Source organism: Coregonus lavaretus (assembly GCF_964263955.1).
Source record: "Coregonus lavaretus genome assembly, chromosome: 7".
Classification (NCBI taxonomy): domain Eukaryota; kingdom Metazoa; phylum Chordata; class Actinopteri; order Salmoniformes; family Salmonidae; genus Coregonus; species Coregonus lavaretus.
The window spans coordinates 38,895,682-38,911,743 of NC_139994.1; the positions used below are offsets into that span (position 1 = coordinate 38,895,682).

Below are 16,062 nucleotides of genomic sequence, written 5' to 3' on the forward strand. Positions count from 1 at the left end.
TGTTGTCCAGGGTCACGCAAAGGCTCTTCGCACTCTGGGAGGAGGACACAACGGAGTTGTCAACCGTGATGGCGAGATCATGGAACGGGCAGTCCTTCCCCGGGAGGAAGAGCAGCTCCGTCTTGCCAAGGTTCAGCTTGAGGTGGTGATCCGTCATCCATACTGATATGTCTGCCAGACATGCAGAGATGCGATTCGCCACATGGTTATCAGAAGGGGGAAAGGAGAAGATTAGTTGTGTATCGTCAGCGTAGCAATGATAGGAGAGGCCATTTGAGGATATGACAGAGCCAAGTGACTTGGTGTATAGCGAGAATAGGAGAGGGCCTAGAACTGAGCCCTGGGGGACACCAGTGGTGAGAGCACGTGGTGCGGAGACAGCTTCTCGCCACGCCACTTGGTAGGAGCGACCGGTCAGGTAGGACGCAATCCAAGAGTGAGCCGCGCCGGAGATGCCCAGCTCGGAGAGGGGGGAGAGGAGGATCTGATGGTTCACAGTATCAAAGGCAGCAGACAGGTCTAGAAGGACAAGAGCAGAGGAGAGAGAGTTAGCTTTAGAAGTGCGGAGAGCCTCCGTGACACAGAGAAGAGCAGTCTCAGTTGAATGACCAGTCCTGAAACCTGACTGGTTTGGATCAAGAAGGTCATTCTGAGAGAGATAGCAAGAGAGTTGGCTAAAGACGGCACGCTCAATAGTTTTGGAAAGAAAAGAAAGAAGGGATACTGGTCTGTAGTTGTTGACATCAGAGGGATCGAGTGTTGGTTTTTTGAGAAGGGGTGCAACTCTCGCTCTCTTGAAGACGGAAGGGACATAGCCAGCGGTCAAGGATGAGTTGATCAGCGAGGTGAGGTAGGGGAGAAGGTCACCGGAGATGGTCTGGAGAAGAGAGGAGGGGATGGGGTCAAGCGGGCAGGTTGTTGGGCGGCCTGCAGTCACAAGTCGCAAGATTTTATCTGGAGAGAGAGGGGAGAAAGAAGTCAAAGCATAGGGTAGGGCAGTGTGAGCAGGACCAGCAGTGTCATTAGACTTAACAAACGAGGATCGGATGTCGTCAACCTTCTTTTCAAAGTGGTTGACGAAGTCATCCACAGAGAGGGAGGAGGGGGGGGGGGAGGAGGATTCAGCAGGGAGGAGAATGTGGCAAAGAGCTTCCTAGGGTTAGAGGCAGATGCTTGGAATTTAGAGTGGTAGAAAGTGGCCTTAGCAGCAGAAACAGATGAAAAAAATGTAGAGAGGAGGGAGTGAAAAGATGCCAGGTCCGCAGGGAGTCTAGTTTTCTTCCATTTCCGCTCAGCTGCCCGGAGCTCTGTTCTGTGAGCTCGCAATGAGTCATCAAGCCACGGAGCTGGAGGGGAGGACCGAGCCGGCCGGGAGGATAGGGGACACAGAGAGTCAAAGGATGCAGAAAGGGAGGAGAGGAGGGTTGAGGAACAAGAATCAGGAGATTGGAGGGAGAATGATTGAGCAGAGGGAAGAGATGATAGGATGGAAGAGGAGAGAGTAGTGGGAGAGAGAGAGCGAAGGTTGCGGCGGCGCATTACCATCTGTGTAGGGGCAGAGTGAGTAGTGTTGGAGGAGAGCGAGAGAGAAAAGGATACAAAGTAGTGGTCGGAGACATGGAGGGGAGTTGCAGTGAGATTAGTAGAAGAGCAGCATCTAGTAAATATGAGGTCAAGCGTATTGCCTGCCTTGTGAGTAGGGGGGGACGGTGAGAGGGTGAGGTCAAAAGAGGAGAGGAGTGGAAAGAAGGAGGCAGAGAGAAATGAGTCAAATGTAGACGTAGGGAGGTTGAAATCCCCCAAAACTGTGAGGGGTGAGCCATCCTCAGGAAAGGAACTTATCAAGGCGTCAAGCTCATTGATGAACTCTCCAAGGGAACCTGGAGGGTGATAGATGACAAGGATATTAAGCTTAAATGGGCTAGTGACTGTGACAGCATGGAATTCAAATGAGGAGATAGACAGATGGGTTAGGGGAAAAATTGAGAATGTCCACTTGGGAGAGATGAGGATTCCTGTGCCACCACCCCTCTGACCAGATGCTCTCGGGGTATGCGAGAACACATGGTCAGACGAGGAGAGAGCAGTAGGAGTAGCAGTGTTTTCAGTGGTAATCCATGTTTCCGTCAGCGCCAGGAAGTCGAGGGACTGGAGGGTAGCATAGGCTGGGATGAAGTCAGCCTTGTTGGCAGCAGAACGGCAGTTCCAGAGGCTGCCTGAGACCTGGAACTCCAGGTGTGTGGTGCGTGCAGGGACCACCAGGTTAGAGAGGCAGCAGCCACGCGGTGTGAGGCGTTTGTGTAGCCTGTGCGGAGAGGAGAGAACAGGGATAGGCAGAGGCATAGTTGACAGGCTGTAGCAAATGGCTACAATAATGCAGAGGAGATCGGAATGAAATGAACTAAACATCTGGGAAAGGAGAGAGCGGGGCCTCCCTCACCACAACTCCCAAATATAACTCTCCCAACTTCCACCTCAGAAACTGTAATTGTTTCACTGAAACACCCGAATAAAACTCTCCCAACTTCCACTTTAGAAATTAGAATTGTTGTAAACTACAGCGGTTCAATGTTTCAAGGAATAGACTCAACTTACTTTATTCAGCTAGCTAACTATGACGCCATAGCTAACTAGCATGCTAGCATCCAATAACACATGGTATAGTACCAATACTTGGTTACAACAAACTACCAATAGTGTGTTAACACACTAAACAGATAATTCGTGTCCGTGTCTAGTTCCTTTCATAACGCAGCAATAATTAAACGTTGGCTAGCTAGCACAAATATATTGTATTTAGCTGCTACAGTACTGCTAGCTGGTAGTGTTGGCTAGCTAGCAATGGCTGCTGTGTTGACTTTGTTTGAAAAACAGCGTCGCTGCGAACGAATGTAGCTGGCTAAAATTATATTGTATTTAGTTGCTATAGTACTGCTAGCTGGTAGCGTTGGCTAGCTAGCAATGGCTGCGGTGATGACTTTGTTTGAAAAACGGCATCGCTGCGAACGAATGTAGCTGGCTAAAAGGATATTGTATTTAGTTGCTACAGTACTGCTAGCTATTAGCTGGTAGTGTTGGCTAGCTAGCAATGGCTGCAGTGTTGACTTTGTTTGAAAAACGGCGTCGCTGCGAACGAATGTAGCTGGCTAGCTAACCTCGATAGTTACTCTATACTACACCTTTATCTTTGATACAAATACAACTATGTAGCTAGCCAACATTACACTAATCAAATCGTTCCATTGTAATGTAATGTGTCATATTACCTGCGGAGCGAAGTACAGCATGACTACTCACCTCGCCTGCCATATGTGTCATTGTGTCATTGCCTGCCACCTGTGTCATTGCCAACAAAGGGTATATAACAAAGTATTGAGAAACTTTTGTTAATGACCAAATACTTATTTTCCACCATAATTTGCAAATAAATTCATTAAAAATCCTACAATGTGATTTTCTGTATTTTTTTTTCTCATTTTGTCTGTCATAGTTGACGTGTACCTATGATGAAAATGACAGGCCTGTCTCATCTTTTTAAGTGGGAGAACTTGCACAATTGGTGGCTGACTAAATACTTTTTTTCCCCACTGTACGTTAGAAGGGGACTGTGACAAAACTGCAACTGAAAGAAATGCAGATCTTTTTTACAAACACAATTTATACCTCATGATCTTCCCTGATGTTTTCCTGAACTTTACAATACCTTTCTGATGCATTGTTACACCTTTCCAATATTCAATTCATTTGACATGCTTTCTTATTTGCCTTATGAACGTAGAAACTTGGTTGCAGTTTATATCTGTGCTAGAATGGTTAAAAACGGCATAACATTTGAAAACATTTGGATATCGGTATCGGCCAAGAATTTTAAAATCTATGCATCCCTTACTTGAACGTCTAAAATCAGATAGAAAGTATGTGGAAATGATAATATACCTATACATTGAGTATCCAAAACTGTAAGAACACCTGCTCTTTCCATGACATAGACTGACCAGGTGAATCCAACTGAAAGCTATGATCCCTTATTGATGTCACTTGTTAAAGCCATTTGAATCAGTGTAAATGAAGGGGAGGAGACCGGTTAAATAAGGATTTTTAAGCCTTGAGACAATTGAGACATGGATTGTGTGTGAACGGGGTATGGTAGTAGCGCTGCTGTTTTTTTTTATGCAGTTTTTTTTTAACAGTTTCCCGTGTGTATCAATAATGGTCCTCCACCCAGAGGACATCCAGGCAACTTGACACAACTGTAGGAAGCAATGGCGCCAATGTGGGATGGCACCCCTGTGGAACGCTTTCAACACCTTGTAGAGTCCATGCCCCGAAAAATTGAGGCTGTTCTGAGGGCAAAAGGAGGGGGGTGCAACTCAATAATAGGAAGGTGTTGCTAGTGTTTGGCAAACTCAGTGTATATTTTGAAAGAACTTTTTTTTACCTTTTTCTGGCCCGCAAATAGATTTTGATGAACAAATCGGTCCAAACTAAATCTTTGCAGCCTTCTGTTGAACTTCAAAATCCCAATGTGGCCCTTGAGCTCAACAGTTTGCCCACCATTTTATATTAAAGGGATAGAGCGAAAAAAATGTATACTTTCCCAGAGTCATATGAAGTCATGGATACCATTTTTATGTCTCTGCGTGCAGTTTGAAAGTAGTTTCTTAGCCATTGCTAAATGTGTTAGTGCAATGACTGTCAGTCTACAGTAGTCCTCTGTAGCTCAGCTGGTAGCGCACGGCGCTTGTAACGCTAAGGTAGTGGGTTCGATCCCTGGGACCACCCATACACAAAAAATATATATATATGCACGCATGACTGTAAGTCGCTTTGGATAAAAGCGTCTGCTAAATGGCTTATTATTTCTTTATTATTACAGGAAAAACTAGATCAAAAGTAGGGAAATAGACCTTCAAACTACTCCAAAGCTGGGTGGTTGGTCATTTATAGTCTTACAAAGCTATACATAGTAATCAATATTTTATACATTCCTTAATTTGACTGATTATCATAAGAAACAAGATTCTATCAACTTCCTCATATTGGGACTACTTTGGCTCTCTTCCCGCAAGATTAGAGGTTTGGGGGGTTCTTCTAAGCTAACATATGGAATTCTTTTAAGATGGATCAATTAGCTATTTGACTGAGTTTTAGGACCCGTTAAGGTATCAAAAAAGATATTATTTGATGAAACATTTAATTTGGCCTTACTGCAATTAGCCCATAGAAACACATTTAATAAAAGCTTCATACATAGATAAACAGATAGTCCCAAAATACATTAAAAGGAAGTTTGTTCAGGAGTGTCTGTCCTATATCTAAGAGATATAAGAAATGATCAGGAAACTATTTAGATTTAACAAAAATGTATTTAACCCCTTATTTTTAGCACTAAACTATCTCCATATATACTTCCATTAATTTGTTTAACTGGTACCTGGCTACCTTCAGACAAGTCTTGTGACATGTACGTGTTTGTGAGAGACTCACCTTTCTACAGAGGGGTTATACTAGTTTCTAGGCCAAGCCGTTCAGATGTTTTCATGAGAAGAATGGTTTTCAGGATGTCTCATGGTCTGACAAACACCGCTCTAGCTCTGCCACCTTTCACTGCAGATGTGTGAGGGCAACATTTGAGAAAGCTGGCTAGTTGTTCCTGTAGACTTCCAGTCATTGTGCTAATGCATTTGGCAATGGCTCAGAAACTACCTTCAAACTGCAAACAGAGACATCTGACTCTGGTTAAGTAGAAAAAAAGGGCTTTATTGCCAAAATGTCGCATTATCCCTTTAAGCCTGACAAAGTATTGAAAATCTAAAGACTAATATTGTAATGAATCAATGCCATCATTTTGCCACATATTTCTAGTCTCAAGCTACTTAAAGTAGTAAATGCCAAGGGACAGACAAAGCTAAAACAATAAATTATATTAATTACCGATGTTTACTGCAATTTCTCATTCTTTATTTGTTCATTCCTTTCTTCATCAACTTTTTATTAATCCCTTTATGCTTAGTTATCTCTGGAAAACAATGCACATGCGTAGTAAATCTGGTGCCAATTCTCTGCCCAGTGGAGGTGTGTCAGAGGGAGGGCAGTTATCTGACCTGGCAGGTCCCGCTGATGCACATGTCCAGGGACTCTGTGTAGCAACGTGTCCCATCCAGCACCTTGGGGGCCAGCTCCATCACCAGCCCAGAGCCCTTGGCCTTGCATTTCAGCGCACAGGGATTGTCAGAGTCGTTATCCAGGGGCAGCCACTCGTGGTACCGACCCTGGTAGCGTACGTCGGCATGTGCAGAGCACTGCTGGGCACGGAAGTCACCGGCGTCTGGGGGGCATTCCTAAGAGAAGTCAGGGAGGAGAACATTTTTGGGGGGTGATTTTTATTTTCCTATGACCCAACATAGAACAAAACTTTAAACACACAAAAATGTCATATAAACATACAAGAGTTACATTCACTTTTGTTTATGTTTGTCCATTATTCTCTTAGCTGAGGATCTTTCAAGTGCTGCAAGCCTTTAGTACTCATAAGTAAGGGTCATGACATGAAAGGGGGTATGCACTTCTCTCCCTCTCAGCAGGGCTTTAGCTTCAAAATATCCATCACACACAGTTACCACATAAAATATCCATTCACACTACCAACCCCACCGATTTCACACACAGTTACCACACAAAATATCAATTCACACTACCAACCCCACCGATTTCACACACAGTTACCACATAAAATATCCATTCACACTACCAACCCCACCGATTTCACACACAGTTACCACATAAAATATCCAACACAGTTTGCAGTCTCAATTTATTCCATAACTGAACCATTTCAAAAGAAACATTTGACATGTATTACATAAAGATGAGTTTGCTGAACTTACCACATTACTGCATGTGCGATATTTGATATTCTGCCCCTCACAGGTCCTGCTAAAGAAAAAAAAGCATGTGTGGGTGAAATAACTAGGTCGGAGATGAAGGATAAAACTAAACCAATGCATCATACATCAGTCAGTTGGGGTTGACCTGTTGAAGTTAGTTGACACTTAGTTGGCACTGATTTATACTTTAATTTTAAACATTGTTTTTAATGTTGAATCACTAAATGGAATAGATCAATACCATGCCCTGTCTTAGTTTCACAATTTCACCTGATTGTATCTGAATGTACTCCTGGCTCCATCATAACATATTTATAGTTTTCAGTTATGTTTTCTCGGATATAGTATCAACTTCATCGTAACAAAGAACAAATCAATGGCTGTGTCCGAATACCCATACTTGTATTTTAAATAGTAGCCATTTTGGGTATGCGAAAATATAATGTTTTATAGTATGTGAAATATATATTTTTTTGTATGCTTTAATCTATTGGTCCCAGTATTAACTCCTCCTGAGTCGCCTGTTCCGCTATACTTCCTGGACGCGTCATTTGATGCGTCTATTTGCCACAGGCCAGCAATGTTTGTGAGACCAGGAGATATCCCGAAATCGGTTGTTCTCACAAAAATGTCTCTAAAGTCCGAACGATTTGAGCTAATATGACCCCATCATGGAAAGCTTAGACTCTTACAAACACACTCTTGTCTGTTTTGCTATGACGCTCACAAGCCCCACAGGACTCGTTAGAATGTAAGGGTGTCTGGACATTGAAGATCATAAAGAAGTATTGCATTGTGATCATTCCTGATGTTTTCCAGAGCTTTCTTATAGCTCCCAGACAAACTTAAAATACTTACAGATCACAGACATGGGTATAAGACAATAGGTGAAGTTTTGTGGCTATAACAGTCAATTCTATCAATTTCCACCCAGGAAATAGTGTCTATAATATAATAGACTCATATATAGGCATAAACAAATAATTCAGTCGACATTCATTCCGACTTTAGACTATGGCGATATCGTCTATTTGTATTTGTATTTGTATTTATTAGGGATCTCCATTAGCTGCTGCCAAAGCAGCAGATACTTTTCCTGGGGTCCAAACATATTGAAGCACTTACATTACATATAAAACAAAAGATAAAACAATACATCATATAACATTAGTACACCACTACATATCTACAATACAACATGTTTAATACCACCATACAACAACATCACAATGCATGCGTATGCATGTGTCTGTACCTTTGTGTGTGTCTCTTCACAGTCCCGTTGTTCCATAAGATGTATTTTTTACCCGTTTTTTTTTTTTTTTTTATCATGTCAATACCTCTCACAAATACAAGTTGTGATGAAGTCAATCTCTCCTCCCCCTTCAGCCATGAGAGATTGAAATGCATATTATTAATGTTTGCTCTCTGTGTACATCCAAGGGCCAGCCGTGATGCCCTGTTATGAGCCAATTGCAATTTCCTAAGTCCCTCTTTGTGGCACCTGAACACACGACTGAACAGTAGTCCAGGTGCAACAAAACTAGAGCCTGTAGGACCTGCCTTGTTGATAGTGTAGAAGATAGAGCAACGCTTTATTATGGACTGACTTCTCCCTATCTTAGCTACTGTTGTATCAATATGTTTTGACAATGACAGTTTAAAATACAGGGTTACTCCAAGCAGTTTAGTCACCTCAACTAGCTCAATTTCCACATTATTTATTAGAAGATTTATTTGAAGTTCAAATCAAATCACATTTTATTTGTCACATACAGGTGTTTAGCAGATGATATTGCGGGTGTAGCGAAATGCTTGTGCTTCTAGCACTGACAGTGCAGTAATATCTAACAAGTAATATCTAACAATTTCACAATAGGCAGCAGCAGCCTCTAATGTGCTAGTGATGGCTATTTAACAGTCTGATGGCCTTGAGATAGCTGTTTTTCATTCTCTCTGTCCCAGCTTTGATGCACCTGTACTGACCTCACCTTCTGGATGATAGCGGGGTGAACAGTCAGTGGCTCGGGTGGTTGATGTCCTTGATTATCTTTTTGGCCTTCCTGTGACATTGGGTGCTGTAGGTGTCCTGGAGGGCAGGTAATTTGGCCCCGGTAATGCGTTCGGCAGACCGCACCACCCTCTGGAAAGCCCAGCGGTTGCGGGCAGTGCAGTTGCCTTACCAGGCGGTGATACAGCCTTACAGGATGCTCTCAATTGTGCATCTGTAAAAGGTTTTGAGGGTTTTAGGTGCCAAGCCACATTTCTTCAGCCTCCTGAGGTTGAAGAGGCTCTGTTGCGCCTTTTTCACCACACTGTCTGCGTGGGTGGACCATTTCAGTTTAGGTTTTAGTGAATGATTTGTCCCAAATACAGTGCTTTTAGTTTCTGAAATATATGGGACTAATTATTCCTTGCCACCCATTCTGAAACTAACTGAAGCTCTTTGTTAAGTGTTGCAGTCATTTCAGTCGGTGTAGTCGCTGACGTGTATAGTGTTGAGTCATCTGCATACATAGACACACTGGCTTTACTCAAAGTCAGTGGCATGTCGTTAGTAAAGATTGAAAAAAGTATGGCCTAGACAGGTTCCCTAGGACATTTCTGAATCTACCTGGATTATGTTGGAGAGGCTTCAATTAAAGAACACCCTCTGTGTTCTGTTAGACAGATAACTCTTTATCCACAATATAGCAGGGGATGTAAAGCCATAACCTATTCGTTTTTCAAGCAGCAGTATGATCGATAATGTAAAAAGCCGCACTGAACTCTAACAAAACAGCCCCCACAATCTTTTTATCATCAATTTCTCTCAGCCAATTATCAGTCATTTGGGTAAGTGCTGTGTTTGTTGAATGTCCTTACTTATAAGCGTGCAGAAAGTCTGTTGTCAATTTGTTTCACTGTAAAATAGTATTGTATTTGGTCAAACAAAATGTTTTCCAAAACGTTACTAAGGGTTGATAACAGGATGATTGATCGGCTATTTGAGTCAGTAAAGGGGGCGTTACTATTCTTAGGTAGCGGAATGACTTTTGCTTCCATCCAGGCTGTCACGATCGTTAATGAGAGTAGACCAAGGCGCAGCGTGATGAACGAACATATTTATTTATATAATGAATGCACGAACAAAACAACAAAACGAAAACGTGACGTCCTACGGTAAACACAACCCAAACGGAACAAGATCCCACAAACACGAATGTAAAACAGACTGTTTAAATATGGTTCCCAATCAGAGACAACCAGCCACAGCTGACACTCGTTGCCTCTGATTGAGAACCACACTGGCCAACATAGAAATAGAACACATAGACCTACAACACAGAACTAGAATACATAGAATCTACACACCCTGGCTCAACATATAGAGTCCCCAGAGCCAGGGTGTGACACAGGCCTGAGGGCACACACTTTCTAGTAGGCTTAAATTGAAGATATGGCAAATAGGAGTGGCAATATCGTCCGCTATTATCCTCAGTAATTTTCCATCCAAGTTGTCAGACCCCTGTGGCTTGTCATTGTTTATAGACAACAATAATGTGTTCATTCTTTATGTAATTTCTCTTTGTTTCATAGTGTAGTTTCTTCTTCTTTTTATTCAGTTTAGCCACATGATTTCTCAACTTGCGGTACGTTTGCCAATCGGTTGTGAAGCCAGACTTATTTGCCATTTCTCTTGCGTCATCCCTCTCAGCCATACACTTTTTCAATTCCTCATCAATCCACGGGGATTGAACAGTTTTTACACTCATTTTCTTAATGAGTGCATGCTTATTAGTAACTGGAATAAGCAATTTCATAAATGTGTCAAGTGCAACGTCTGTTTGCTCCTCATTACACACCACTGACAAACATATATTCTTTACATCAACAACATAGGAATCGCTACAAAACTTATTCTATGACCTCTTATACGCTATATTAGGCCCAGCCTTTGGAACTTATGTTTTCTTAGAGATGGCTACTATATTGTGATCACTACATCCGATGGATCTGGATACTGATTTCAAGCACATTTCTGCAGCATTAGTAAAGATATGATCAATACATGTTGATGATTTCATTCCTGTGCTATTTGTAACTACCCTGGTAGGTTTACTGGTTACCTGAACCAGGTTGCAGGCACTGGTTACAGTTTGAAGCTTTTTCTTGATTGGGCAGCTTGAAAGCCAGTCAATATTTAAATCACCCAGAAAATATACATCTCTGTTGATATCACATGCATTATCAAGCATTTCACACATGTTATCCAGGTACTGACTGTCAGCACTTGGTGGTCTATAGCAGCTTCCCACAGGAATGGGCTTTAGGTGAGGCAGATGAACCTGTAGCCATATTACTTCAACTGTATTTAACATGAAATCCTCTCTAATCTTTAAAGGAAGGTGGTTCTGAATATAAACAGCAACACCTCCACCACAGGCATTTCTGTATTTTCTGTATTACATTTACATTTTAGTCATTTAGCAGACGCTCTTATCCAGAGCGACTTACAGTTAGTGCAGACATTATTCGATTCCCACATACCCCCTGTGGGAATCGAACCCACAACCCTGGCGTTGCAAACGCCATGCTCTATCAACTGAGCTACATCCCTGCCGGCCATTCCCTCCCCTACCCTGGACGACGCTGGGCCAATTGCGCGTCCACTGTATTGCTAACACTGTATCATCAAAGGTATTGTCTACATGAGTTTCAGAGACAGTCAGAATATGAATATAATCAGATAAAAGCAGGCTATTGACTTCATGAACCTTGTTTCTTATGCTACATATGTTAACATGGGCTATTTTGAAAACTTTTCTGGGTTGCTTGATTGTTTTTAATGCTTTTTTGGAAAGCTTATCAGAAGTAGACTTGCTCATGTTATTTATATTGGAACTGTGCACGGTGAGCTGAACACTGTGGATTTCCTACTAGGGAACACTGCCTCAATGCTAACAGTGTGACTCTGGCTCATAGGCACATGATTACTGCATACAATAGCTGTAGGATCAACAGAGGTATTCAGGGCAGTTAGGGGGACATAAAATAAGTTACTTACATTGTGTCTGCCAATGCCCCTGGGTTAACGTACATTTGATGCAGCATTATGACAACTAAGCATCACAATGGTAGGGAATAACTGAGCTGGTCTTCGGTCATTGATAAGTCATTGTCTCAACTCAGCCTTGTCCTGGCGCCAAGATGATTTGGATGGACTTCGTCATTCCTGTAGAGTATCTTCTGTTTCCCGAATGTGTCAAAGTTATATATAAAAGTGATTCCAACAGAGCTACAGTAATCTTTTAGTGTGTACTGCTAGTAGCCTGATTAATCTTTCACACCTGCGGCCCAACGATGGTACCGGACCTGAAATGATTGGCCGCTTTTTGGAATCTTTCAGTGCTGGAATCAGTTCTTTAAAATTAATTTTCAGAAGTTTCGAGCTAGCCCTCCTGATGTCGTTTGACCCCACATGGACTACAACAGTGTCAGGTCCCGGCATCTGTCATAGAACGGTTGGAAGCAGCTTTGTAATTACCTGTACTCGTGCTCCTGGGTAGCACAGGGTTTTTCCCCCTTGAACCAAAATAAAATCAGCTCCTGCAGTGTTGAGAACGTTCTATAGCGACCACCATTTGAGACTGCCGAGCCAGCTAGACTAGCTGGGTTTCCGTGTCTCTGTCTTTACATGGAATCTTGCAGAATCCCTGGACAGATAGTAGCATTCACAGCAACTGAGTCCAACTGAGCCGCGGGATCAAAAATCAAAAAGTATATATAATCAAAGTATATATACGAGGAGACACTGTCACAACTTTATAAAAACAATACACCGAGGTCCCTCGTTCCCTGTTCAACATACGTCATTCTACTTGTAGCACTGGTTGTCCTGAAAAGAAATGATAAAACATTTCATTGTGAGAATTAATGAGGGCTAGACATGCATACAGTGCCTTGCAAAAGTATTCATCACCCTTGGCGTTTTTCCTATTTTGTTGCATTACAACCTGTAATTAAAATTTATTTTTATTTGGATTTCATGTAATGGACATACACAAAATAGTCCAAATTGGTGAAGTGAAATGAAAAGAAAAAAACTTGTTTCAAAACATTCTAAAAAATAAATAACGGAAAAGTGGTGCGTGCATATGTATTCACCCCCTTTGCTATGAAGCCCCTTAATAAGACCTGGTGCAAACAAGTACCTTCAGAAGTCGCATAATTAGTTAAATAAAGTCCACCTGTATGCAATCTAAGTGTCACATGATCTCAGTATATATACCTGTTCTGAAAGGCCCCAGAGTCTGCAACACCACTAAGCAAGGGGCACCACCAAGCAAGCGGCACCATGAAGACCAAGGAGCTCTCCAAACAGGTCAGGGACAAAGTTGTGGAGAAGTACAGATCAGAGTTGGGTTATAAAAAAATATCAGAAACTTTGAACTTCCCACGGAGCACCATTAAATACATTATTAAAAAATGGAAAGAATCTGGCACCACAACAAACCTGCCAAGAGAGGGCCACCCACCAAAACTCACGGACCAGGCAAGGAGGGCATTAATCAGAGAGGCAACAATGAGACCAAAGATAACCCTGAAGGAGCTGCAAAGCTCCACAGTGGAGATTGGAGTATCTGTCCATAGGACCACTTTAAGCCATACACTCCACAGACCTGGGCTTTACGGAAGCGTGGCCAGAAAAAAGTCATTGTTCGCCAAAAGGCATGTGGGAGACTCCCCAAACATATGGAAGAAGCTACTCTAGTCAGATGAGACTAAAATTGAGCTTTTTGGCCATCAAGGAAAATGCTATATCTGGTGCAAACCCAACACCTCTCATCACCATCCCCACAGTGAAGCATGGTGGTGGCAGCATCATACTGTCGGCATGTTTTTCCATCGGCAGGGACTGGGAAACTGATCAGAATTGAAGGAATGATGGATGGCACTAAATACAGGGAAATTCTTGAGGGAAACCTGTTTCAGACTTCCAGAGATTTGAGACTGGGACGGAGGTTCACCTTCCAGCAGGACAATGACCCTAATCATACCGCTAAAGCAACACTCGAGTGGTTTAAGGGGAAACATTTAAATGTCTTGCAATGGCCTAGTCAAAGCACAGACCACAATCCAATTGAGAATCTGTGGTATGACTTAAAGATTGCTGTACACCAGCGGAACCCATCCAACTAGAAGGAGCTGGAGTAGTTTTGCCTTGAAGAATGGGCAAAAATCCCAGTGGCTAGATGTGTCAAGCTTATAGAGACATACCCCAAGAGACTTGCAGCTGTAATTGCTGCAAAAGGTTGCTCTACAAAGTATTGACTTTGGGGGGGGGGTTAGTTATGCACGCTCAGGTTTTCAGTTTTTTTGTCTTATTTCTTGTTTGTTTCACTTTTTTTTTTTTTTGCATCTTCAAAGTGGTAGGCATGTTGTCACGATCGTCGAACACAGTGGACCAATGCGCAGCGTGATGAGTGAACATACTTATTTTATTCCACACGAAACAAAACCGAACAGGGGAGGGCCGGGTGGGCATTCCTCCTCGGAGGCGGTTCCGGCTCCGGGCTTGACCACCACCCTTCGTAGCGCCCCTGGTCCGGTCTGGCCCCGCTGGCTGGAGCTGGACTGGACATCGGTGGAGCGGATTGCTTAGGCTCCGATGTGGAGCAGCTGACCGGTACCTGACCAGGCACCGGTGACCCAGGCATGGGCTGTGCCGGACTGACGACGCGCACCACAGGCTTGGTGCGGGGAGCAGGAACGGGCCGGACCGGGCTGACGACGCACACCACAGGCTTGGTGCGGGGAGCAGGGACGGGTCGAACCGGGCTGGCGACGTGCACCATTGGCTTAGTGCGGGGAGCAGGAACAGGCCGGGCCGGGCTGGCGACGCGCACCATTGGCTTGGTGCGGGGAGCAGGAACAGGCCGGGCCGGGCTGGCGACGCGCACCATTGGCTTGGTGCGGGGAGCAGGAACAGGCCGGGCCGGGCTGGCGACGCGCACCATTGGCTTGGTGCGGGGAGCAGTAACAGGCCGGGCCGGGCTGGCGACGCGCACCATTGGCTTGGTGCGGGGAGCAGGAACAGGCCGGGCCGGGCTGGCGACGCGCACCATTGGCTTGGTGCGGGGAGCAGGAACAGGCCGGGCCGGGCTGGCGATGCGCACCATTGGCTTGGTGCGGGGAGCAGGAACAGGCCGGGCCAGGCTGGCGACGCGCACCATAGGCTTGGTGCGAGAGGCAGGAACAGGCCGGACCGGGCTGGCGACGCGCATCACAGGCTTGGTGCGAGGGACAGGAATAGGCCGGACCGCACTGGGAACACACACCACTGGCCTTACCCGGGGATCAGGAACGGGCCGGACCGGACTGGCAACACACCTCAGTACCTCTCGCCGTGCCTCTACATTTTCCTTCCCTCTACTCGCCAATGGCTCCCGTAACCCGGTGGCCTTCTCTCCTCGTCCACTAACTCGCCCCTTATCTGCCTCCAGCAGTCCCGTCGTCCACGGTGTGAGCCCCCCCCTAAACATTTATTGGGTTCGTCTCTCCCCCGTGGCTATGGCCTCCATGGCTCTCGCCAGACACTCCAGCCTCTGCTCCCAAGTCCAACCTCTCTCCTCCTCACGCGGCTTGACCCAGTCGAGGTTGATATCCATTAGAGTCCTCTCTGGCGTTGGCTCCTGGACACGCTGCTTGACCCAGTCGAGGTGGACATCCATTAGATTCACCTCTGGCGTTGGCTCCTGGACACGCTGCTTGGTCCAGTTATGGTGGGATCTTCTGTCACGATCGTCGAACACAGTGGACCAATGCGCAGCGTGATGAGTGAACATACTTATTTTATTCCACACGAAACAAAACAAAACAAAACGATAACGTGAAGTCCTTGGTTACAATACAAAACCAACACGGAACAAGATCCCACAAAACACTGTGGAAAACAGGCTGCCTAAGTATGGGACCCAATCAGAGACAACAAGCAACAGCTGATACTCGTTGCCTCTGATTGAGAACCACCCCGGCCAACACAGAAACACATGAGCTAGATAATCAACCTAGAACACAAAACACATAGAAACAACACACCCTGGCTCAACATAACAGAGTCCCAGAGCCAGGGCGTGACACGTGTTGTGTAAATCAAATGATACAACCCCCCCCCAAAAAATCTATTTTAATT

At 44.4% G+C, this 16,062-nt stretch overlaps 1 protein-coding gene across 1 annotated transcript in view; it reads right to left on the reverse strand.

Moving 5' to 3' along the window:
* Nucleotides 1–16,062, reverse strand: part of LOC311132520 (ADAMTS-like protein 1) — a gene marked incomplete at both ends in the record, with an annotated part of 305,351 nt that overhangs the window by 191,116 nt on the left and 98,173 nt on the right. The window contains 2 exons of the mRNA XM_084165793.1: nucleotides 6,105–6,341; nucleotides 6,888–6,933. Coding sequence (XP_084021919.1) covers nucleotides 6,105–6,341; nucleotides 6,888–6,933 — 283 coding nt within the window. The remainder of the gene's footprint in view (nucleotides 1–6,104; nucleotides 6,342–6,887; nucleotides 6,934–16,062) is intronic.